This window comes from Caloenas nicobarica, chromosome 10, assembly GCF_036013445.1.
Source record: "Caloenas nicobarica isolate bCalNic1 chromosome 10, bCalNic1.hap1, whole genome shotgun sequence".
Classification (NCBI taxonomy): Eukaryota; Metazoa; Chordata; class Aves; order Columbiformes; family Columbidae; genus Caloenas; species Caloenas nicobarica.
In genome coordinates this window covers 9,869,551-9,896,748 of record NC_088254.1, presented here as the reverse complement: position 1 = coordinate 9,896,748, position 27,198 = coordinate 9,869,551, and the positions used below count along the sequence as shown (strand labels likewise).

Genomic DNA, 27,198 nt, shown 5'->3' with positions numbered 1-27,198 from the left:
GCTGAAAGACACTAAAGGGATTGAGCAGAGACTTGGAACAACTTTAAAAGTCTTGTATGGATATATATCTGCTGAAACACCACCTATGTCATACACATTGCGAGCTGCTTTGAACAAATACCTGAGCTCTCACTATGACACTTCTGCAAAACACACTAAAAGAGAGGTCCATTCAGGATCTTTCTTCTGTTGGCACTAATTCATCATTCAAAAGTGAAAAAAACTTTCTACTGAAAGGAGATCAAATTTTCCCTGGAAAACTTTATTCTTAAATTCCTATGTCATGTGCTATGAAGGATGGAGATTTATATTTCAGTCATATCTTAATAATATTACTAATAGTCTGAACCTTCCAGTTGCCAGTACATACATACAGCTCTCCCAGGGGTTATTCCACTTCTAATGGCTTCAGAAGTTTTAATATATGGAAGAAAAATAATCCTTTAAACAGTTTACATTTCCTTTAGTTTAATGAACAACCTTTTTTTCCTCCCATCCTAAGTTCTCTCTCATTTCTCCCATCCCTCCATATTTTTTAAGAAGAGCAGGAACATTTTATGAGATGCTATTTATTCCAATGAAGTTTTGCATGTGTGAATTGGGACCAACAATACCAGTTGCTTTTAAAAATTGTTGGCAAGGCACTGATTCGGTATGTGTTAGTTCTGGCAGTTCAACAAACAGGAATAGCTTAGTAATAATTTTATGAATTAGAATAAATAATTCTTTGCATAATCTCAAGTACAGAAATCTCTAAAAAAAAAAAAAAACTCTCTTCAGCCAAATGGTGCCTAAACTTTCTCTCCCATTCTATAAGAAAGAAATCTGGTTTATGGTGCGAGACCCCTTCTAATCTGCTTTGAAGTTACTTCAGATTAATGCCTTTACAGAGCAGCAGACCTCTCCCAAGAGAGACAGGAGCTGTATTTTCTGATCAATATGACCTCATACTGCTTCTTGCAGGATTACATCTAATCCAAATGCATTCCCACGGGCAAAACATTAGAAGAGTTAATCTAGACATTACATCATCTTCATAAAAATCAACAGGCAACTTCCCCGCAAAAATTATCTTTATTTTAAAAGAAACTGAAACCAGACAACAGAAAGCAACGAAGTTACATACAGTGCTGGACAAAATATACCATATACATTTTCCAAGAACACTTGAATCAGATTCTGATATATGTCCTTCTAAAGGTAAAATATCACATTATTAACAAAAAAAAAAAAAAAAAAAAAAAAAAATCAACAATCTTAATCATCTTATATTTTGCATTGTTTGGATGGCAGTAGATTGGTAACTTGCCTTTTTCAACTTGTCTTTAACAATGAAAAGAGAATGCAGACAAAAAAAATTCCAAGTCAGAAGCCCCTAAAGTACAGTGTCTGCTCTAGAGGTCACATACAAAAGCTTGGTGGAGAGATTGTCTTTTAAGCAAAAGTTCCTCAATAACACCATATTATTTCACATTTCAGAAAAAGCTATCAAGAAAGGAGACAAAAAAAATATTTAAAATTAAATTATCTGAAGTTCAGATTTAGACCATCCTTTAGATGATGAGACAAGTGTCTAGGAATAGACACAACACCTCTTGTTACTCCAATCGCAAACGGTATCCAATACAGCAATTCCTAAGTCACAGTGCACAAACCTCAGAGTAAAAAGGTTGAGTTGGATCAAAAAATATTTTGAGACAGACAAGACTGTTTGAACATGAAAAAGAAAATCAATGACATATGGCAAACAATACTAAAATAGGTTTTCCCTATGGTGTTGGGATAAGCCGTTTCTGAACCAGGAAACTAAGGGCGACATTGAATACTCGAAGCTATAGGCAGCATCTCTAAGGGGCTGAACATCATTCAGAGCTCGTTACCTCGGGACTGATGACACACAACACTAGGGCACTAAAAGGACCCTTTATTTCCATATAAAGCATAAGCCAACAAGAAATCAGAGGACTTCCATACAGAAAAGTGAATGTGCATAACTCAAATTGTAGTGTAAGATAGTTATATTGCCTTAAGAGTTCTGCTAAGTACACTTAATTTTCCAGTTTTAAGGAAGAGTCTATTCTAATATAGAAAGCTTCAGACAAAACTCAGTAATTGCAAAATAACTTTAGAATACAGTTCTACATACTCCTGCATGTATCTAATCACATCCAAGAGATTAAAAGAATCACATTTTGTAAACCAAGTAAAGAGCGTTAGAATAGAATTTTCACACCCTTGAGCTTATTACCAAATGTTCACCCATTTGTCAGTGGATAATATTAAGAAATTCATACTAACAGTTATGGCAACAAGATTATAATGCACATAAGTGATGAGTGTTCAGAAAGGTAGTCAGTTTTAATTGCCATGAATTGCTACCATCTGTCATACCTCCTTCTATGCAAGATACCACGCCAGCTACCAATCCATAAACAATAATATTTCACATACTTCATAGAGTAGCTTAAACCACATCATGATATGAAATAATTGGTATTACATAGTAATTTAATCCCTGGCCACAGGGTTAATGTTGGACAAAGTCTGGAAACTTTTTTCCAATTTGAATTACATACATAAACTTTGCCACACACCACAGCACCAATGCATGTATTACTTCGGACATGCTCCAATTTAAAATCGAAACAAAAAAGTTGTTGCAAAAATACATGTCACCAATGTGGAACACATTCAAGATTGTATAAAAAGTACTGAACTGATATCCCAAAACAGGTATATTTAAGCAGTACATAAGGAAAGATTAGTTTTAATATGAAACAGTCATTTAAGTCACATACAACATGATAAGAAGCATCACTTCCTTTTTTAAAAATGTTACACCAATACTTCTACTGCCAGGCAATGTTTATTTATAAAATGAAAGGGATATATTTAATGCAGGTGTATTCTTGTATTAAGTTGGAATAAAGACAAATGTTAAAGGGGTGCTACATATGAACACCATTGATTTTGTAAAAATCTCAAACCATAAAAACCATTTCACTTGCAAATATCATAGGTCCCAAACTTCACACACTTTGCAATGTTATTGGCTGTGTGCGTGCGGTTCCACTGACTTTGTTAATTCTCACATGCTTCAAGTTAAGCCTGCAAAATGTGATTACAAAACTGGATCTCAGATGAAAAACTTCAGAGGTCGCAAAGTATATTCTTCTTTGAGCAGCCTCAAAATTACATTTTTGTTTTAAATCAAGCAAACTTTATTACTTTTCTCTAGTCTCTTTCATCTGAAGATCTCAAATAATAAATAGGCCTCTAAACACCCTTGGGAAGTTAAGTGTTAGTCCGATCTTCTGACAGAAGAGATTGAGGCAGTTAACCTGCTTGTCTCAAGTTGTACAAGGGATTACTAAAACAGCCAGAAACAGGATTTTTGATATCTACCCTCTAGCGGCTAGCCTATATGCAGCACTGTCACCTACCCTAACACCAATAAAACAAGTATATTAAAGAGAAAATTACATATTTTCTCATTTAACACTTGTCTCTGGAAAAAATAAACAAATAAACACAAAACTAAGTATTAAGGACAGTTCAATCCAGTTTATACCTATTTATTTTAGCCTAGGGGAAAGAAATTTTTAAAAAAATAAATTTAAAAAGGACATTTTGGGCAATATAGGCTGCATTTCTGACCACAACAAGGAGCTATTTAAAAAGGACACAGGCATTTCCCACAAAAATGTTAAGGTTTGTAAGATTTACAAAATCTTTGCAATATTTTTTGTGTGCAGCACCAGTACAGCCTAAATCACTAATAATGAAAGAAGCACATGATAGTTCAATACAAATTGTTTCATGTAGAGTACTACAAAAAACCTCACCTATTCTAATCAGCCCTCCCTCCCGCCCACCCTTCTATAACTAATTTCTAATTCTAACCAGCTGACATTTTCCTAGTACCTTACTAACAAAACATGGTGGTTGTTTTTCCTGTGCATACTTGAAGTACTACTAGTCAATACATGCAGAGAAAAACAAAGTATAACCCTCTCTCAGGATAAAGATTCCAGGTATGCCAAGTGTATCAGTAGGGCAAGCATGTTGGCTGGATGACTTTCGGAGATCCTAATCAGTCATAACTCTATGATCAGCATGATAACAAGTTTGGTTTTGTTGTTCTTTTGGTTTTATTTGATACAATTGGCATTTGCTAATGTCTTGAATTCGTAGGTTAATAAACACAGAAAATGTACTGGGTTACAAACCCAACATAGTACCAGTTTAGGAAAACAGAACTAAATTGTTAAGAGTACCTTTCGCAAACATACAATTTAAGGCCTTATAAAATAATACTCCAGTTGATTTTAAGTTTGTAAAAATCACTGTATTTAAATTCTAGTATCTTCCTAGCTAATACAGAAAACACTTGCCTAACTTCATGTAGGGTTGAGGAAGAGATTAAGAAATACATGGCTATTTTAAATACAATGTCTGCTCCAAAATGTTAGAATATTAATTGGACTTTTACGAACAGCTGCCCCAAACATCATCTCACAACAGGAATGGCGTGTGAGAATGGGAAAGGTATTGTCAACAGCACGCTTGAATACCAATATCATCATTGCAGGTTTTGTTGAATTTTCACTGAGCAAAATTTTGTATTTAATTTACACATTGCTGTGGGTCTGAACCAGCTCCACTACCTTTACAGTGCAAATTGTTGCAGAGATTAAATTGATTCCCAGAGGAACAAATCTATCTAAACAAGGTTTGGTTTAATTTCTACTTTAGATACCAAAAGCAAGTTCTAACAGTCAGTCATTAGGAAAACTACTGAAGAATAAATCTCTCTAACAGAGGTTGTGCTTAGTTGGGTTTTTTCGTTGTTTGTTTTTAAATATGACACCTCTAACAAAACAAGTTTGAGTTTAGTCTCTGTACTAAATAAAGCAAATAGTCATGAAGACAAAAGCCCTGAATCTGCCTTATGCTTTCTTTACATCTCCATACAGGAAATCCAATAAATATTGTGTCATTTAGACCTTGGACATTATTTCCTTTTTCCTGATGAAAGGCAAGACAAACAAGGCAGGCAATACTGCACTTCTCCAGTAAAAGAGTATATAAAACTTTTAACTTCTAAAATAAAATAGGGACAGTTATGTAGATCTGCACAGTATCTTACAGACCACAGTAGAGCCCGTTTAAAGCAAAACACAATGGTGAACTAGCAAACAGGCCTTTTCACTCATGAGCATAGCTTACCATAAGAACTCTCTCTTTATATAGATGACTCGATTCTATATAGGCTCCTACATCACTCTTCACCACAGATCTGAACAATTTATCACAATAAGGAACATGACTAGAATCTGTAATGCTTGACATATGATTTAACTGCTGACAGTCTAGAAGTTTCCAGCACAGTGGTATTACAAGCAGAGTCTGCTAGTACAGTGCTACCTTTTTTTTTTTTTTTAAGTTAAAACAGCACTTCTTTCTACAGAAACGCTCGTTTTCAGTTGCATATGCAACTTTATCGCCCTGCTAAGGCTGAAGTCTTCAAGGCTAGATGTTTCCCCACATTAAAAAAATGGGGGGGGTGCATATTTGAGATCAAGATTAAGATCAAATTACCCATATTAAAATAGAATGCTTAGCATCACACATGAAGTTCTAATGCTATTCATACTTGTCAGTAGGATATCATTTCGCAAAGAAGCTAAACTTCTGATTCCTTGCTCCTAATGCCAGCTAAACACACCTGATGTGTGTTCTTCACCCTAGGTTTTCCATCCCCTCACCGCAAGACTTGCTGAGGCAGTTGTAGGAATTCAGTTTTAAGACTTTGCTGGCCAAATTATCTTGCAATTCACAGCCCGTGCTGAGCACATCCCACTGCCTTGCACCCTCCTTCATGCCAAGTGGACTGTGCAAGCTCAGAATAACAGAGCATGCTCCAGCTGAAAGCCCTAGAAGATGGGCAGGACTTTCCCTGCACTAGTTCATTCATGACTCTCCGGCAGCACTGAGGCAGGAGACTAGAACCATCAATGAGAAAGGATGAGAGGGGTGCATGATTGCACAACCATGACAGATGCAGAGACTGTATCCTGATGTATGTGCTTTGGTATTCTCTAGATTTAAAGCCCTGGACTTCACAAACTTGCTGTGTTCTTTTTCCAATGTAATCATATTTGTAACTATTTCCAAATACTGCAAGACCTAGCAAGAGTCTTCAGCAAGTATTTGCTGAGAAGTCAAAAGAGATCATTGCCTTTTCAAGTAAACACAAATGTGTAAAAGTTGGCAGGTTTCCCTGTGAGTTACTAAGCATGAAGTCATCAATTTTTGAATAGTGTGTTAATGCTTTACTTCAAAAATAGGAAAAAGCACATATGATTTACCCTAAAATAAAACTATTAGTACTGCACATTCCTCCATGTCATCCCTACTAAATTAAAGGAAAGGATAGCAAGAACATCAGTAATGGACATTGACCCAAAAAAATAAAACGTAATGAGTATTTGCAGATATAGTACAATTAAAGCCAAGAACTAAATGCCAGTGTTAGCAAACATATTAACACTAGCAAACTACAGGCTATTCATACAGGCACATTTTTGCCTTCGATAAAATTATCAATGCATATCCTACTTCTGATAAATTGTCAGTTATGTTTTACAGTTTAGTGAGAAACAAAAAAAAATTCCATCCTGTAAAACATGTGCACACATAAAACTACGAGTACAAAAGCTAAATTGGCAGTTTATGAACAAAAACAGACTAGGGAAAAAAAAGATGACAGCAATCAAACACAATTGATTGTCTGCAGAAAGTGAAGTACCCAATTTGTAACCAAATCTTCATAGCAAGTATTTCAACCACTACCACCAATTCTCGTTGTTAGCCATCTGTATTCAATGCAGGTGGCCCTGCAGTCTCTCTTGTGCGCATTAACTGGACATCTTTGTCAGCCATGCAAGTATCACAGCCCCATACTGCTGATGCTTCTGCTGTAAGAAGGCCATAAGCTGACTCAGTCATGCCTGTACAGATCCGATGAAACCATTTTTGACAAGAGGCTTCACACAGGATGGCATCCTGGTCATCATTAACTTCATGTGTACAAATTCCACATGGATAGACAGGTTCAGAGGACGAGTGACCATGACGACTGGGATGAAGGGGTGTTTTGCTGCTCTTTTCAGAGTTGCATCCTTCAGCATTACCTCGAGGCTGGCGGGACTTACTCTGAGTCCCATTTGAATGACCAGCATTAGTGTTATCAGCACTGTTAGAATGGCTATTATCCTGATTTACCACATTGTTTCGAGTAACATTTTTGAGGTCACTATTCCCTTGACTCACAATGTCCTCTGTCCTGTGATGATGCTGATGAGCAACAGTGTTCTGGTTGGATGCTTTACTTGCACCTTGACTAAAGTCTTGCTTTTGTGCTGATGGTTTTGTCTGATTGTAAGTGTTTGGTGGAGGAACAAAAGAATGGTTTGACTCTAGCTGAGAATTTGGAAAATTTGGATTGTTTCCAGGAGCAAAGTTAGATGGCACATCAGGGTGAGGCATCTGACCAGAATGGCCAAAGTTCTCACCAGGATTTGGTCTGAAATGCTGACCAGGCATATTGACATTTTGATTTATCTGACCACTACTATAAGGCGGTTGATTCCCAAAACCTGGGTTATCATGTGGACCGAAGCTGAAAGAGTGGGGTCGACTAAAACCCATTCCCATGGGGTTTTGAGGAAGGGGATGTGGTTGGTTTCTGAGGGAGTAAGAACCACCATATGGCGAGGACACTCTGGGCAGCATGTGAGGTGGCATTCTGAAAGTGCTATAGCCTCCAAAGCCAGGATAACCAGGATTACTAAAATATGGATTTCCTGAAGGAAGTGGTTTATAAGACACAGTATTATAGTTGTCATCAAATGGATTTGCAGCTACAAGGTGGTCAGAGCTTGGATTCGGTGGTGGAGCATATTCAGATGGAGGAGGAAATGATGATCCCTAAAAATATTTTAAATACAACATTTACATTAGTTTTAGTATTTCCCTGCAAGACAGACCAACCTCAAAGGTCCTGAATTAGCAGTACTACTGCTAAAAGAACTGTTCAGCTGTTGTGTAAAGCTTACCCACTGTACTCTGCCAGGCTGTCTGAAATTTCAGTACAGAGGCAAGAGAGGGGTTTGGCCTCCAGATAATATGGTGATTTATAGTTATCTCAGTGTTTTAAAAATTGTGCAGTTGCACAACCATGTATCTGAAAATACTACTTGGTATGTGACTTCTGTTTCTTAACATTTCACGTAAGAGAAGCAACAGTACGGAAAGCAATGCGTCACTTCAACACATGCAAAAAATATTTCCAAATGTTGAAGAGCAGATTTGAAGCATTTCCTTAATTTCATTTTGGGTTCATTTTACACAAGATACATCTCTTAAGATACCTCATTTCTATCAGGATGTACAAACGTAATGTTACTACAACTCTAAAAAAAGATATATAGGAGTCTGCATCTAGGAATTTGCTATATTCTGTGCACCAAACAGAGGTGTCCCTTATGAACATTCAGTGATTGTGGACAGTCTGCAAAGCATAGTCAGTAGGTACAAAATACAAGGATTTCTGGTTACAGAGCATAATCAAGTGTTTAATGGAGCCCAGAGGCTGTTTAAATGTCATCAGAGTGGCTATACAATTGAATTTCATTCTAGACTAGCCTGTGGGGAACACCTAGCTGGTTTACCCTCACACTAACTGTGCTCACAGAAAGCATTTCCTCCTAAATACTAAAAAACTAAGACTGAACATTTCCCTCCCACCCTCTCCAAAATAAAATTTAATAAATAAATAAATAAAAATTTCTGCTGTGGTGCAAGTTTTGAACTTGGTGAGGAAAGAGAGGAAACTAATCTGCATGCCCTCTACAGTTATCACCATTTCAGAACACACTCCATCAAGAAACAGGTCTGAAACCCTTAAATCAACTGAATATTTCTCAGAGTAGGTTTCACCATGACTACTTCTAAACAAAACAAAAATTAAGAAAGCAGATCCACATCTTAATAGGATCTGTTTGACCTGCATAAATAAAGCTACTCTCACTGGGCAGTACGGAATTAATAGATTCTCTCAAAGCTGAGTGAACACGCAAAGGAGAATTCTGCACTACAGATATCTAATTGCTTTAGATGTTTTGTATTCAGGCTTCCTTTTCTGGAAACAGAAACTGTAAAGAAATGCCAAATTGCAGGGATTCACTGGAAAGGAGCCGAACCTGCCTCAGAGCTTTTGCTTGAAAAATCACTTGGGGAATGTGCCAAGCATTAACAAACTGTACTGATCCATTAGCCCACAAACCTACACATACAGGAATAAAAGTAAGAAGAAAAGTAGTCTCATGGCAACTACTCATGCTGTGCAGATTTCTACCAATGGCTACAAAGTAACTAAAATAAAGTCTGTCTCAGAATCAAATCCATATGGTAAAATACAAGTTGTTGCGGTCTCACTGTGCACCTCTCTTTATAGGTCTTTGGCAACCCACAGAGATTAAAATAATTTCAGTGACAATAACTACTATTATGAAGATTTTAAATTCATAGTACAACTGAAATATTTTGTATGCAATTGCTATTTGTGAGAACAGACATACTCTGAACAACAAGGGATAACCATACTGAGTGCACTATTTATTAAGAAATCAAAAGAACTAAAGAGAATTTACCTGTGTATTTGCTTTGCGCTTTTTCTTATCAGGGCTTCCGAGCTGAACTCCTGGTCCTCCTAACCCATCCAATCCACTGTCACCACCTACAAAATTTCAATCAGTGCAATACTGCATTAGTTTTCTTACAGACTGTATTTTAAGTTTGCCCCTGTCTGTCATAGCAACAGGTATCTGTTACAAATAGTGAACTTGGATTAAACTCTGGTGCCTTACATTGCGAGTCCTTAAGGAGCAAACATCTGGAGGTGAAAGTTAGCATGCCTCACACAGAGCTGTCTTGCTCTATTACCACTTTAACATCCAATTCATGCTCACTACAGTTGGAATAAACATCTTCATATCCGTCCCTTGTTTCTTAACATCTTCACCAGTTACAAGTATTTCTTGTTTGCATGATGCATAAAACTTTCAAAAGAGCTGCTTAAAATCATGGCTAAGTTTCACATGCTATTTTACTTACACAGACTCAGCATTTACCAAACTCACTGTACCAATATCCAACAGTACGTTACAAGACACCACAAAGGATAAAGCAAACGCTAGTACATCCATGAATGAAAACCACTGAAAACCTGCCATATTGTTTAGGTAGATCTCCAGTTTATCAGACCTAAATTACACTAAATCCAAGAATTGATCAAACAAAAAGATATCTGCCAAAAATGAGAGAAGTTCTAAGTGAACCTGCCCTACTCGGCAGAAACTTCACAGAATGATTGAGCACGGCCGCTCTGACACAGAAAGAATTCAAGAACATTCATTTTATCGATCACTCAATCAGACTTGACTCTGGGCAATAGAAAGAGATATCTGTACTTCACCTGAGATTCTTTGTGACCTTTCATAACAGTGGGACAAGCTCTCAAAATTGTATAAATCATGGCTTTTCTTTTTAAAACTCTAGCTAGGCCATAGAAAAACAAACCAAGCACCACAAAAGTTCTAGCATATTCCTTATTATCCCAGGTGGTCTACCTTCATGGGGCTCAAGCGGACTTGCCATCACATGGGAGTGCAAAGAAAACTCTGAGCCGAAGTATGAAAATCACTTTTGGGTGATATGAGAGCAACACACATTAAGATACTAACATCATTACATTAAGAAACTGTATGTTAGTTCATTTTTTGCCAGGCTCATTAAGATAACAGCTTATTTGCTCTTAAAAAAAAAAATCTATATAGTAACAGTATAGAACAGTAAGAAGTTGGCAGTACAACCTAAAAATTTTAATGGTATTTGTTTAAAACTAATATTCAGAATATGAGCCAAACTTTATCAAGATGCAAGCATTCAGCTAAACACATAGGCTTATCTTTATTACCAAGGGCAACCTGAAGATAACTGTGAATTATCAATATTATTATGCAAAGAAGCACAATGTATGATGTTACACCGCTCTGTGTTAGACAAGCATTCCCAGCAGACAGTTAAACCAGCTTTAGGACTGTTCAGTAAAGTAACAAAATCTCCTCTCACAGGGAAGAAGCAGACCTACTGTATATAGACTGAAATAACCAGCAGTTATTTGAAATACTTCTGATGAAAGAAAGCCTGACAAATTTTCACTCCTGGCACTTCCTTCCCCCTCCAGCTCCTTTTTTGAGGTCTTAAGGGAATTTACGAGTCCTACCTCAAGAAAGAATCCAGTTTTAACTCTGCTTTAATGATTTACTTTCGGCTTTGGCTACCATTGTTGAAATTTAATTTCAGTTTTCATTATACATAAGGAAGATATGTGAGCATCCCAAATCAACACCTATCAAATTCTAACTCTGAGTTTCGAAGACTAGGGCATGAAGTCACAATCATGTTCTCAAAATAGACTCATACTCAAGCAGAGCCTAAAATAAAAAATAAATTTTAAAAAAAATTTAAAAAGGAGAGGGGGGCCCTTTTTACCATGATTTAGAATTTATATATACTTAGTGTGCTATGAAGTATATTTATATATATATTTAAGTATATATATTTTTATATATTTATATTTATATATATATTTAAGTATATATATTTATATATACTTAGTGTGCTATGAAGCAGTGCCACTGCATCAACTGTAGACACTAAACAATCACACCATAAAGTTTTACATAAAGAATGATTAAAAAAATCTCCCTTATATTCCAACTCTATCAATCATCTTCTTGATAAACTACTTGCCCAAAACTGTCCCTGCACTTCACATTAGCTTCTTCTCCAGCATTCCTACAAGTTTATCATAAATTAAGTGGGAGATTGTACAGTGAAGACCATTCCTCACAACTGAATAAAATACACTGCTATTCATGGCTCTGTACTCTTAATACATAAATTACATTAACCACTGATGGCAAAATATTACAAATACCCAGATTTCTTTTAATAAATTCAACAACAAGCAGCACAGATATCAGTAAATCTGTGGCCAAGTAGACTACTGAGGATCATAGGCAAGTGCTGTTTTACAGTAGCATAAGTTAAAACTTTATAAAATTATATATACATTCCCTCTCCATAATTCTTCAAAAACATAAGCATATGAAGACTAGAGTTCCAGTGATAAGTTCCACCGATTTCTACATGAATTACATGGGTGAAGCCATTCATATGCCCAGGTTTGCAGAAACGAGTCCTACATCCAGAGAGGTACAAAGCTTTTGTATTTTCAGTTCTTGCTGTATGAGGCAAATGATTTAATTTAGCCCTACGAATTTATATTTTCCCTGTGGATTTTATAATTATTTAATTTATACATGAAAGGAAACAGAATGTTAGTCCTAGCATACATCCAAAAAAGAGTGAATACGGGTCATTTTCATGCAGCCAAAATAAACTTTCCCGAAAGTCGCTTTTGGTACCTACCACACAGACTTCCATTAAAAGGTGTACCAAGCATTTTGGAACTTTGCACTAAGGGAGCAAAAAATTATTTCACTGTCCGAGACTAATTTTCCAGGAAAAAATACAATCCTTTTGACTGGGATATCATATATGTAATGCATCTAGAGATAGAAATACATATCTGACAATTATTCCCTTATTAAATAATAGATAAAATGTATTTCAGCCAGTTACATTTGGGAAAAGGAGAAGAGATAAATCCCATATTCTTTTTTACTTCATACATACATAAGATAGACATTTACAGTGTTGGTCAGGAGAACTGCAACTTGTAGTTATTTATGTATTAAGAGATTATGACTTTGCATGTAATTTATGCCATACTTAACATACTGCAAGTACACTATGGAGTATTTTCATACTCACTGACCAATCTGTCTAGGTTTTTACAGGATGGATGCCAGAGCCTTTGTAAACAGTACTTTATCTCAGTACAACATTTTCCCAGGCAACATAAATGGCCGAATAAACTTTTCATTATAGACAGAAAACAAAAAAAGAGTCTAATTTCAACCAGATTTGGTTGAGCCTATTCTGTGGCCCTAATCTAGTTTTGATATTACGCTGTAAGTGCATGGAACTTGGTGTGTAACTCAGGCATGTGAAACTACATGTTTAAATATTTGCAGAATCAGAGCTTGAGAATGAAGGAATCTAACGAATCCCAGTCTCCTTTGTAACACTGCTGCATATTTTCATTCTCTCATTCTCAAGGTTGCAATCCCACTGTTACTAGAACAGTTTTAGAAAAGCAAACTGTAAATCAACGACAATATGCATAGCAGAATCCACACCTTTCCCCACTTACAGACCATAAAAAAAGCTTAAAACATCAAGAACAATAGAATTCCAGGGGCAAAACAGGAGGTGAGGAAAAGAGAAGCAATAAATTGCAGATCTTATAGTTTTGCAATGATTTTCACCCAACTCAGTCACCCTGCTGTCTTTCATAATTTCATTCAGACATGCATTTCTGGTTTTAAGGACCGTGAGGACACAACTACCGCTATGTACACTGATGTGCTACTGCCATTAAAGTCAGTTGCACTGGCAAAGTCAGAAGAGATACCGTATTTCTACCCTTCCCCTTACGCATTTCAAAGCAATACATACTTCAAACCTGACTAGAGCCATACAACGGTGCTATTAACAAAGAATAATATTTCTATAAATGTTTCATTTCCCGAAAAGAGAAAAACAAAACCCCAACTAGAATCGAGCACAAGAGCAAGAAGAGGGGTGGAAGAGCACACACTCAAGTGTAATTTATGGGCTCTGCATCAACACTAACTCGGACATGTGGCACTGCCGACGTATTCCCTTGCACCAACACTATGCACGCTGCATACTAATGGGCAACACACCCAGGAAAACACAAGAGACACAACCACGCGCCCGCCCGCCTCCCCTCGCGGGTCACATCCGCGGGCAGAGCGAGCCCCGAGTTTTGCATTTCAAGGCCCGGAGGCTGCGGGAGCCCGCGGGGCCCGCCCGGGCCCCACCGTGCAAACTTAGCGCGGCTCCCGCCCGCCCGGCCCCGCCGCCAGCCGCAGGGAGGCACCGCGGGCGGCCGGCGGGAGCCCGGCGGGCAGCAGCGGGCGGGTCGGGTCCGGCCGGAGCGCGCACCCCAGGGCACAGCCAGCGCTCCCCAAGGGAGTCAGGGCCTAGCACCGGCCAGCCCCCGGCCCGGCTCAGCGCCCCCCGTACCTCGGGATCTCTTCAGCGCGATGGGGTCCTTCTCCTGTTCCGCTGACATTACAGACAGCAGCGCATGGCTCCCAGGGCGGCAGGAATCAGAGCTCTTTGATGCTGCCACCGCCGCCGCCGGCCCGCACCCCGCCCCCTCCGCCCCCGCCTCCTCCGCCCCCGCCCCCGCCCGCTGCTGCCGTAGCCGCCGCCGCCGCCCCAGCAGCGGAGCTGCCACACTTTGCAAAGTTTGGGCGCGGGAGGGCTCTACGGCGGCCCGCGGCGGGGGCCGGGGGAGGCGGGCCCCGGCGAGCGGAGCGCCGCTGCCCGGGAGCTGCGCGGGGGCCCGCGGAGCGCCGAGCTGCGCCGGGCAGGGCCCCCGGGGGCTGCGGGCGCCCGCCTCGCTCGGCACCCGCCGCCGGGGCTGCCAGGCCCCGCGGCCCCGCACAGCGCCCCCGCCGGCCACCAGCGCCGCTCACCGCGTCGTGACCCGGCCGCCGCTGCCAGCCGGCTCCCGGGCCCCCAGGGGCAGCGGCGGCAGATCCCGCGGCCGCGGGGCGCGTGGCGGAGCTCCCCGCGCTCCCGCCATGAGGGCTGCGGGGCGCGGCCGTTCCCGCGGGGCTGCCAGCCCCGGCCGCGCCCCCCGGCCCGCGCCGCCGCTCGAAACAAAGACGCCGCGCTGGGGCGGGCTCGGCCGCCGCGGGCCTGCGGCCGCCGGGACGCGCTGAGCGAGGCGCCGGCCCCGGGGCGGGCTCGGGGCGGCCGCGCGCGGCGGCTGAGGGGCGGCGAGGCCGGCGCCCCGCGCGCGACCGCCGGGACCGTTAGTGCGCGTGAGGGCGGGGAGCGGGGCGCGAGCCGTCGCCGCCCTGACTGGAAGCGGCGGGAAAGGCGGGAGCGAACGCTGGGCCCGCGCGCGGCTCCCGCCGGTCGCCCCTCGGCCACGGTCACCCCCGCCGGGCGCCGAACGGGCAAGCGCTGCTCAGGTCTCGGCGGGGCTCCCAGGGCTTTTAGCGGCTTCACCGCTCACCTCTCATGCGACACGCGTGTAACACGTTCTTCTCGCCTCCAGGCTGCGGCGCCAGTTCCTCCCGGTCCGCGCAGACGTTTGTGCGAAGTGCCGAAGCGCCGTGCTCCCGCGGCCCACGGGCAGGTAGGTCCACACCGGCCGGAAGACCTTCTTCAAGGAGGGGCTCCCTCCAGCCAGGTGTGACCCTCCCGTCTGGCCTCTGGCCCGAGGGCAGTGCAGAGGAGACCCAGCCCCCTGGGCCCAACTGGTGGCCCTCGCAGTGTCGGTAAACCCTCCTGAACCCTTGAAAAACACATGGTAAGTAAATCACTGCTGGTGTCACTGTAATTTTGTGGAAACACATTCTGCCACAATTTACCATCTTCTGAAGCGGCTGCATTTCAGACTTGTTACAAATGGATTCATCATCCTTGGTCAAAGCTGTTAATCGGCTGTATTAAAAATAATTATCTTTTGAATATGGATTTATCCTCCCGTAACTGCGATAAAAACACACAGCTGTAAAGTGTGGGTTTTGCTTATATACCATACTTCTCAATACCTAGCAGTGCTGTTTTGTTACATACCTTCTTGTCAGATGGATAGTTGGTACCTTTCCAGTATTTGGAAAACTTTTCCTGAGTGGAAAATAAAGTGATGTTTGTGTAAAGATTAAGGCGTTGGTATTACTATAGTTTTGCTTTTACATTTTGCATGTCTAACCAATAAAATGGAGAAAGTCGTTCAATGTTTTTTATGTCGATTGCTGTCCTTCCCTAGACATCGTTTTACTTGTCCACAGTCTCTTTCTTTGCGACAATCCCTGGATGCATGTACCTCAAAGTATTGCATATTGCCAATATTCTCATGGGATCTGCTGGTTAATTTTGTGTGATTTTGCCGAAGAGAAGTATAGCCTGTTATTAGCAAGGTGAGTCTGAAATAGTCTATATTTGGAGGAAGATGTGTCTTATCTGTGAAGAGATTTGCAGTTTCTGTGATGGAGCTCGCTGTAGGCCTAGATGATTCTCCCAGGATCGCAGGAGCTTTTGTGCAAGGCTGCCTTGTAATAGCGTGTAGACTGTAATTATGGATGCGCAGATTCATGTCACTGAGTCTATAAAGGTTCCTAGGGGGAGATTGTCTGCATCAGAAATGTAAGCAGGGAATTCAGATTTAACCCAGTGCTCAAGCTGCAAAAAAATTGTCTGTTTTGCTCTTCATCCAAATTCAGCTTTAAGTTGTACTCAAGTCTTTAGTGAGTGGCCTGTGAGAATCCTGTTGGACCGACTTTACGCTTCTAAACCTACACTGGAAAGTGCTGATGCAGTGTCTGAAGGGAACTAATTCACTTGCTCAGGTGCCTGCACCAGCATCTCAAATGTTCCCAAAATGTCTATGAAAGTTCTTACTATCACACACCATTCACCACCTGATAGCTTCGCTGCTTTTAGTTGTCCTTAAAATTACTCCAACATTTCTTCTTCTCAAAAGTTGGCATTAATTAAGAAAACTTAAGGGTACTGAGTAGCCACCTTCCATCACCTAAGTGAAAGTTACCAAGAAGAGAGAGATGGGCTTTTTACTGACCTGCATAACAGGAAAATGAGATTCGGTGGTCATAATTTGAAATAAGGCTCCAGCTGTCTATGAGGGGGTGAGAAATTATTTTGCAGCTAAGTAAGCTGCAAAGTAAGGACGAGAAACTAAACGAATTGTAGAATCTCCATCCTGTGAGGTTTTCAAGACCCCGGAATAGCCTGGGCCACATTCAGCATTAACCTTGCTTTGTACAGGAGGTTGGACTCAAAGTCCAGACCTCCCAAGGTCTCTTTGAACTGTAATGATTCTATCATTCTGAAATAATTTTCTTCTTTTTAACAATAACCAACCACACAGAAAGCTCTTACGGGAGCTCCTTGCGGGAGTACTGGTTGTGAACAAATACTCCTTCAGTTTAAAACTTTGTAACTCACTCTGACTGGATGAAAAGGCTGGCTTTCCTGGGATAACAGTAACTTCAATCGCATGTGACACATCAGGCCTAAAAATGTTATTAAGTATAGAAGAGCTGGGTTTTGTAACTGCTAGGTTCCTTTCCTTCTGAATTCAGGTTAAAAAGAAGGCTACTAAAAGAGCCTTTCTTTACAAACTGCCAGTAGGTAAAGGAAGTTCTTTTACTAATCGTTGTCAAAGTGTCTGAACATTCAACACTGCACTACGTTATTAGGAGGAAATATCAATGAGACATGGATCCACAACAGAGCATTAACATTTAAAGGGTTTTTACTGCATCTTCTCACATGTACCAGCTGCGTATTTTGGAAGCAGAGAGTAACATAGAAGCCTATTTTGACAACATGTAAACGTATTTCTTTACCATTAACATATTTGCATATAAACACCTCAGGGAAATTTACTGACGTTTAAGGAATTCAAAAAATGAAAAACTGAAAGATTCTGTTTGATTTTATGAGGGCCAAGATTTCATCCCAGAGGATAAAATTAGGAAATAAAAAAAGATAGCATGACACCAGAAGGAAAAAAGCTGGAAGCTGGCTGAACTGCGTAACTCCGCCAGTACCAGGGAAAATCAGAAAAGTTCTCTTCTCATGTAAGCCATGTATGTTGTAAGATAAAGCAAACACAGCTTTAACCTGTCAAGTTATTGTGATTTATCAACTCATCACAGAAGATTTCCTACACAGCGAGACAGAAATGGACCCCTGTGTGATGGACATGGAGCTGGGAGTCCAGCAGACTCACACAGAAGAGCAGTACATCCAGCCTGCTCGGGCAGTGTCAACGTGTGGCACACGCACAGCAAGATCTGGCAGCATCTGTGCAGGTTTTCAGGCTGTGAACACAGAAGCCAAGCAGCCAATCTCCCTTCCGCCTGGCCAGAAGGTGTTGAGCTGGAGAAAAGCAACACATTTAAGGAAATCTGGATTGTGTTAGCCTTAGCTCATAACAGTCTTCCAGCATCAGTAGATTTGATTCCCCCATGTGCTATGAGGGGAAAAAAAAAAAAAAAATCAATAATTGATTTTTCTAAAAAGGCCTCTTTTCATGTTACACAAATTAAAGTGCTAGTTCTACATACTTGTACATGTTTCACGATACTACTGTGATAAATAGGACTATATCAAGGTTGGAGGGAGTTTCTGTAAGGCCTGTGACAACACTAAAAATCTGGTTTTGTTGTTATGCTAGAGTTACACCTCTTCCTCCAGACTCGTTTGTTCTTCCCCTCTGCATCTCCCTTTTTCAAGGTAGTAAAACTAAACACATGCATGTTTGTAAGTTACACAGAGATGTGGGGTTTATGCCTTTTTAGTCTAGCTGTTTATGCAGCTGGTACTCCTCTGGAAAAAATGTGTTAACCAGGTCTCTTCTAGGTCTATCAGATGTAGAGCATCTCTCTGCCAGTCTCAGGGATTGTAACTGGAACAATTTGAGCACAAGTCATTGAAGGTATTTTAGTGCAAACCGCTCACCTACTGGTGAATGCTACATCTGTTAAGGTGATGTAAACCAGGTCTGACGAGCCCACATTGTTTCATTTCTGCTTTTAATCGGCAAAAATTAAGACTGTCTAAACTTCTGCATTAACCATTTGTCAAAAATTAAGACTGTCTAAACTTCTACATTAACCATTCATCCACATATTATAAAGTACAAAACAAAATCTAATTCGTTGTCTGTTCATGTTTCAGTTTTAATCTGGAATGAATATAAAACTGTTCATAGGGAAAAAATGCAGATCAGATTGTTTTATGAGTTAGTCCATTAAAGGATGTAAGATTTTTTTTTTGTAGTCCATTGCATTAGTTTTCTTCCATAAGATGCACGATATATCTTGGAATCAAGCAAAAAGCCTGATAATGATCATGCCTTTGTCTAATCACATAGCAAATAATTGGCTGATGAAACACGTTTTTCTAGGCTTTGCAAGAGAAGTTATTAGTGGACCAATCAAAAAATGTCTCAGAAATGTGCACATAGGGCATTCTATTGTCATATCTATACTGGAACAAAATTTTTAAAGTTCAAAGCAAGCTCTTAGTTCTGAAACTCAGCAAGATGATTTTTTTCCTTTTTTTTTTTTTTTGTGTGTGTACACCTTTTCAACTTCGAGTTAAAATATAGCCATGCTCAAGTATTTCAGGAAAAAAAGCTTCTATGCACTCAGATACTCTTGCCAACAACACGACTTGTAAAGTTGAAACCTACAATTGACCAACAGTTTTAAAATATAGCATTTTAAACTATAACATTTTATAGTCGATATGTAAAAATTAATAAGTATAGTACCTAAGCATTTAAAATACAAAGAAAGACATTGATTATCTAGGAACTTAAGTTTCATTATTGTATTTGTTTATATATACCAAAGCACAAAAGTTTTGACAAGAAATCCAGTATGTGTGTATATACATACATTAAAAAAAAAATCATTTGATCTTCAAGTCACCAAGGAACATATTCCCTTTTACCTCTAGGATAAGTAGAAGGGACCTTTCAGTTCACCACACTAACTTTATCGATATAATACATTTTAAAAGGGACAAATAGGTGTTTAACAAACCTTTGTGGGCTGCTCTGCAAAATGGACTACCTACTCAAAAAAGTGGTTGCCTGTTGAGCAATGTACAGTGAAATGGGGACACTCTGTGGGGAAATTAAAGAAATGCAATTTCTCATGCTTTCTGGATTACCATCTTTAATCCTTTATATTTTCCTGTTTATCATGATTTGATGAAAAGAGAGGCAAGCACTTAATTCCTAGACTTACTCAGTTCTCTCAAGAGTCCTTCCTAGTTTTCTGCAAAGGCCACGCTGATCTTTACAATAATGGATTATAAATCTGCTCTTGGATCCAGACACTGTCAATGACTTTGCTGAGTCAAAGTTACAAAGTTTGTGTGCTGTAAAAACCCAAGGCTGTCCTATGCATCGGTGCATTTGTAAGTAAGTAAATTTAGGCAAAGACTCCTCCGAGATTTGCATTGCAGAAATGTCAAAGTGAAATCTTTGCCTAAAACGAAAGGAGTGGTAATGCTGACTCTAGAGGTAGCAGAGGCTTTTGCAGAAGCAGGTCTCCAGGCTCAGCACGGTTGTGTGGCTGTTCTCTTCTCAGCCCTGTGCCTCTGTAAGAGCCCAGGACAGGCACAGAGCTTCTGAGCCACGTGTATCTGTCTGCTTGCATGAGAGGAAGTCCTCTTTTCTCTTACACACCATGAACAACTTGTTTACAAAGTTTTGCAAGTCACATTCATTTGACAAGATCTGTATATTATAGAAAGTTCCACACACAAAAATGCATTCGTTTCATTTTATGGACTGCTTTTTATAGTTTTGGAGAGTGCAGCTCATAGGGCACTGTCTCTTGGATACTTCAGACCCATTGAATATTGCTGACTGAAGTCCTGAATTTCAAGCTCTAGGACTGCTTGTCCAGTCAAAGTTAAGTACACATGGACAGTGCAGCTCGGAGTGTCAGGCAGAGTCACTAAGAGAATAGCAAAGCCTCCCCTCAGCACCTCCAGAGACTCTTCTGGATTATATGGTACCACTATGTGCAGCTTCTAGCCACACCACAGTTGCTCTAACCCTCGTTACAGTTGAATAAATAACAGCTTTCTGCACTAAGGAAGAGAATCAGTACCTCATTGCGATAATCAAAGAGCACACAAATAAATGGATTTAATCCATGCATTTGTTATTCACTGCCTTCAATTAAAACCAACATGTATTAGTAGTGAGACAAAATACTATCGCTCAACTCATGGTTACAAAACTCCAATTCATATTTAGAGGGCAACCGTTTCTGAAGTTACTGCACCAGTTTCTCTTCAGAAGACTCTGTATTGAGGTTTATGGGGTACATCTGATCTCTCTAGGAAGGACACGGATAGTCAAGAATGGGGACAGATTTTAGCAAGAACGTATCTGTCAAGAGGAACAATTAATTTTACAGCCACCTCAGTCAAATTATATCACTTACCCTTCCCTCCATCCAGATTGGTAGTTGAGTTAATCAACTACAATTGTATTTCTTTGAAATTAAGAGCAGGATGCTCAGAAGCCAGCTATATATTAAATAGCAAACAGGACCAAAATCTTAGTACAAAAATATCATTAACATTTGTATTGGCTGTAGGTGGCATGCTTTTGGTAGCAAGGGGGCTGCAGGGATGGCCTCTGTGAGTACAGATCAGGAGCAATAGATTAATCTTCCCCAAGCTAAGCCTGTTTTGCCTGTGATGGTAATTGGTAAGCAATTTCCCTGTCTTTATCTTGACCCACGAGCTTTTAAATTGTATTTTCTCCCTGTTTTGTTAAGGAGGGGGAGTGAGAAAGCAGCTTGGTGGGCATTTGGCAGCCAAGGTTAACCCACCATAATGTTACAGACCTTCTTACAGTAAGACAATGTATCTGCAGTAATTACCAAACCTTTCCACAATTAACTAGTAACAAGGAAATGTAGTTAATGGACAATCAAGGGAACTGCTACATGACAGTATGTGCTGTGTCTCTTTTTTTTTTTTGGCAACTATAGCTTAGTCCATTTTTAAGGAAAATATTTACTGGAATGCAGTAACAAACCCTCTATTTTGAACAAGCAACTTTGAATAATAGGGGACCTGCTGGGAAGCAGGAACCAACTACTGTCTGAATTTGAGAGTTTGTAGAATATGAAAGGAAAATACAGCTAAAGCAGGAAAAAATATCAAAATGAAATAAAAGATATCACAAACATACCTTTGTTAGAAAATGCAGTAAAAAAACCCCACCACTATGAAATCTCAGAATTCTGCCATCCTTTAAGAGGAAATAATGAATCAAACTTAGTTATCTCTTTCATTTATTGTGCAACAAAACTAGGGAAGAACACAAGAAGAGATAACTAAATATGCTTAAGAACACTGTGACCTAGTTACATAGATGCTGCACTCACCCATTACATCTGAGAGCAGCTTTCCTAATCCCCAGGCTAAAATTCATATGAAATCCAGGATTTCAAGAAAAGAATGTGGAACTAGTTATTTAAAATATATGCACTATCTGTCCGCAAACACCAAACTGGATTAAATTGCTTGACATGCATTATGTCTAGTGGGTACAGTTCAAAATCTGAAATTTACAGACAGACATTTTAGGGTGCTATACATCTGTTCCTATGGGAATCCTGCCATTTAGTTATCTGCAGCTGCATGGCTGGGCTGTAAGTTTTGGTCCAGCGGAGCTACAGAAGAGAATCATCACAAACTCTTAAAACCTTGTTGAATGCTAAACCAAGTGGTGGAGTGCTCCTGTTATTAATAAAAGGCTGTTTCCAGTCAACCCAACTACAAATGGCAACCTTGTCACTTAGTCTGAGACTTCTAAATCATAGACTGTGAAGCAAGCCAGCGCACTCTGCTGGGTGACAGGGTGCTTATCCCATCTCTAGGCAGTGCTCGAAAGCTAACCACAGAGGTAGTCCTGGCTCACTTAAACCTCTGAGCCTTTACAAGGGCAGAAGTGGACTCTTCAGTATTGTCTGTGATTCTGGACTGTGCTACACTGGCTTCTAATATGCAGACCTTCTTCACTGATTTTGTCTTACCATATGTAGATCACAAAGCTAGAGGTACACTATATAAAAAAATAAGAGGGTGCTTCCCTGTTTAATATAGTAATTTTTCTGTAAAGTGTTGTAAAAGCCACTATCAGAAATCTTTCCTATTATGAACTAGAGTTTGTCTTGCTTTTGATTTTGCAGAAGAATTTTAATTGAAATATTTAGAACTCAAGCTTGGAGTTAACTTATCCTTTGAAGTTAGAAATCTTGATCTCAAGGGATTCATTCTGCCTCGACTGTGGGTTTTGTGTAAAGCAAAGCCAGATTGTTTTATTTGGTAAAGACTGAGCAAGCTGTTACTGACTTTTAAATATTCAGGATCTATTCCAAAGCATGACGGTTGCTAACATGAATGACATAATTTTTAATGGCTTTTTAAAAAAATTTTACAGTCTGTGCTGTAAACTACCTTACTTCCAGCTTCAATTGCATGATCTAATATAGGGAAGTCTATAAGCAAGTAGTTCAGTGGGATTGTTTTAAGCTAATATGACTGTAAACTGCAAAAAGTGAGGAGGCAGCGTATATTAAGCTCTGTCACTCATTTTCTGGTGATAAGCTTTCAGCAAATCAGAGGGGTTAATTTCCTAGCCCAGCACACCAAAATGCAAATTGTTAAAGGCTATTGTGAGCTGTAGTATGAGCAACACTTTTCCTGCTTTCATGTGGTGCAACCGCCTGGCAGCCTAGCCAGAAATCTGCTGCTTTACTCATGAAAATCTTTTTTTCCCAGTGTATTGCCATGCAGATAAAAGGAAATTCAAACCCACTCTATTAACATGACCTCTGGGGAGTCCCCAGTCTATTGCCAGTTAAAGCAGAATCCGGTGTTTTGGGCACTGATTTAAAACTTCCCATGGAGTGGTATAATAAGAAGCATATCTTCAGTCACCCACAGAAATTCACTTTCATCCTTCCAAACTGCTGATGATTACAGTATCTAGCATCTCCTAGACCCACCTGGATTTTTTGGTTAACTTCCAGTGACGCTTGAGCCATCTGTCCAGGGAAATCCTGAAGAACTTGGACCACTTTGCAGCACTGCCAGAAAAATATCTTGCAGGCCAGACGAGGATTCATGCCTGATAGTGAGGGCAGAATTCTCTCAGAGAACAGCTGGCACCCAAACGTTTGCCGGCCCCCGGACCTCTATTGCCAGCCAAGGGAGACCCTACAGACTAGGGATATCTGTGCATGGCACATATTTCACTGAGGCACAGCTAGATTCTGAATTATTTGCATTTTCTGTAAGTCTTAATGGTGCATTCCTGTGTAAATAGGATTTAGATTACGGGATATAAATAAACCTTACACTCCACTTTCGGGTAGAAAAAATATGGTACCTCTTTGTCAAATCTGAGCTTCTTTATGTGAAGCTCTAGCATGCAGGTATGTGCAGAGAGGAGGGTTCAAATCCCATCCTCTTCACTGTGTGGGGAGGAAAAGGTGAAGCCAAGTCTTAATACCTTAATTATAGAAAGAGTAGGACACTGCGACATGGACAGCCACAGCATTAGTACCTACAGCTTCCCTCTTACTGACAGAGGGTACACTCTGCTGTCCAGCACCAATCCTGAGACCATGATTGCAGATGAAGGAAAAAGGGGAGACAAATTGGGCTGCACAGTGCCAAAATGTATTAGAAATAAGATATGGCATAGGTTAATCCTACTGATAACAAATGCTTATGCATCCCCCCTAAACAAAAAACGCAACTGGATTTACTTGTAAATATTCAGAGAAATAACTTAAGGAAAAAATGAAAGGAAAGCAGATGTCTTTTTTCATAGATAACAAAATGCAAATTCGGGCTTTAGGTCAAAAGGAGATTCCAAATCTGCAGTTACCAGAGCTCCAGGTTCAGTGGAAAACTGGGCTGTTTTTTGAGATATACATACCTAGTTTAGACCTTGAGGCAGCCAGTTCCTTTAACACATGGTGCTCTGCACAGGATTAGCCGTGAAATACAGGCACAGACTCTGCTTCTTAACAGAGATGCCAGTTTTACCTGCTGAGGAAAAGATGAGGACAGGTAGAGGAATTAGCTCAGGCAGCTTGCTTGCTGGGGGCCAAGCAACCTGCAAAGCACCACAGAAAGCTGGCCTTTGTATTCCAAGGTATTGGTCCTTTTATGCAAAAAACAGATAAGCAAAGACTGTAGATTGCTGTTTCTTTGTTCAGTTTATCAGTGACATCAATGCTGTAATTTCAATTAAGGTGGCCATTCAAATAAGTGGCCCACAGAGCTCACCTCTCTGAAGCTCAGACTTCCAAGTTGGTGGCAGACTGCAGGCATGCAGCACAGGATCAGGTCACAAACTAGGGCTGCTTTAAAGCTTTCCTTTGCAATAATAACTCCTTGAAAGATGGGGCTTTAGTCTTTATTTATTGGTATCGATAATGAGGATTCTGGACTGCAAAATTTAACTGTACTAACCAGCAGTAACATAATCAGGAACTGCAGTTGGTTCCTGTTCTCACCTAGAAAAAGGACAGCATCTCTGGTGGACTACACTGGTAGAGCTCTCGAGCACTGGACAGTCCAAGACTGACCGCTCCATACCTATTAAAATTCTTTATACATGTATTTACTATATTTAAGATTTATTCATTTTTTACAGGTGCTCTGTTAAAATACTTTATTATTTTATCAGCATTGGTCTAATTTTCTCAGTTACCTCTCAATAACAGTATTTCACTGTTCCTATATTTGAACATAAGGAATGAAGCATTTTGGATTAGTTTGTTTTATAAATAGTCACCACAGTTGGTGCTCTAATATTGCCAGGGATAAATGTCGTATAAGCTACCCAGCTAGGCAGAACTGTTCTATAAGCAAACTCTGCAGGTAAGAACAGCTGCGATTCATAAAGAAGCATGATGAGGCTTTTCGGATTTCCTTTGTCTTCTGAGAATTCAAAAGGAAAGAAAGAAATAACGGTTCTACTGTAGAATCCATGCAGTTCGACTCACCAGCATGAAATGCTCCTGGAGCAGAAAGGCTCTGTCTCCTATGGGCGCACATACGAACACTCGTAAGTGACAGGGTGCGTGCCTCTTAGAGAGGGTCAAAATAAGAAGTAAAAATAGATGTATTCAGAAGCAGCCGTTTCCTGGACATAGAAGAAAGTTGGTGAACACTTATTTAAAATCTTCAATTCTTAGTATGGTGATTTCAAAGCTTTGAAATACCTGTGAAATATATTTTCTTTCCTTTTAAGTATATTTGGTGCCAGTGAAGAGTTCCAGTCTTTTAGGGAACGATATAGATGAAAAGCCAAAGTCAAACCTACCTAAGTATTGAGAGAGTTCAGATTCCATTGCCGGTTTGTTTTTATTTCTCCCTAAAGACCCAGTAAATATCAGCAGTAATTACTGTGGTTTCATTTCCAGTAGTGTAAGATATGCATGGGCACCACTATTCTAAATCCAGCTCTGTACCTAACTCTCTAAACCACCTGGCCAATTCTTCAGTTGCTTTCAAGTGGCAATCAGTAATCAACCTGCTAGCAATAGAAACCTTTTAATCCCTTGAGAACATAATTTCCTCAGTAATTTAACTTGACTGACTTTCATCTAGAATGTAGTCCTTTGTAAAAACAGCAGTTTGCCTTTTGACCAACAGCAACTGCATTTTCATAGTCTTGTCATACACTGAAATACCAGGTTCAGCAGTTAGCAGGTGTGAAAAGGCTGGGAAAAAAACTCAGGAGTGCAAGTTTGTCAACAGCTTTCCAGGCTTTTGGGAACAATTGTGCTGAGAACCACATCTCCCACACCCAAGGGAAATAAACCAAACCAGAGATCTTGCATGGGTGTTTGACAGTAGGGGGACACAGATGGAGTTTTTAGGTGGGAAATAATTCCGGGTACATAAATGATACATGAATATGTGTTTGGAAAAGCTCTATGAATTTCAATGATAAGGCATGTGCAATTTACTCTCTACCTCTTTTTACGACTAAGTGCCGACATCTCCCTAGCCACTCAGCCTAAAAGGAGGCACTGTATTATATATCTTCCTTGTTTTGAACCTCTCATCAGAGACATCAAAAATAAAATATTTATCGAGTAGCACTTTTACTAAGGAAAACTTTTATTTCAACTGTGCAATCAATCAGTAATTAGACGGCAGTTTCATAAACATTTGGCATTTAAACTTCTATTACTTTTTGGTATGACCTTGGGGTAAGTATATAAACAACCCTGGAGGGGAAAAATGAACCAACACACTAGGTAATATTTACTAGAATGCTAGAAAAACAAATCCACATTATTA

At 40.1% G+C, this 27,198-nt stretch overlaps 1 protein-coding gene across 1 annotated transcript; it reads right to left on the bottom strand.

Annotated features, from left to right (window-relative positions):
- Positions 1–3,879: 3,879 nt before the first annotated feature.
- Positions 3,880–14,422, bottom strand: PYGO1 (pygopus family PHD finger 1). Its single transcript, XM_065641876.1, has 3 exons — positions 14,308–14,422; positions 9,717–9,802; positions 3,880–7,992 (listed from the first exon to the last, which is right to left on the bottom strand). Exons 1-3 carry the CDS (start codon positions 14,354–14,356, stop codon positions 6,871–6,873), a joined length of 1,257 nt encoding a protein of 418 aa, XP_065497948.1. The 5' UTR covers positions 14,357–14,422; the 3' UTR covers positions 3,880–6,870.
- Between the last annotated feature and the right edge of the window lie 12,776 nt (positions 14,423–27,198).

Excerpts from the sequence above, each read along its gene's own strand:
- PYGO1 (XM_065641876.1), bottom strand. The coding sequence starts at position 14,356 with ATGTCAGCGGAACAGGAGAAGGACCCCATCGCGCTGAAGAGATCCCGA. Across the intron at positions 9,803-14,307 it reads CGCGCTGAAGAGATCCCGAG|GTGGTGACAGTGGATTGGAT; the intron begins GTACGGGGGGCG and ends GAAATTTTGTAG. Across the intron at positions 7,993-9,716 it reads AGCGCAAAGCAAATACACAG|GGATCATCATTTCCTCCTCC; the intron begins GTAAATTCTCTT and ends AAATATTTTTAG.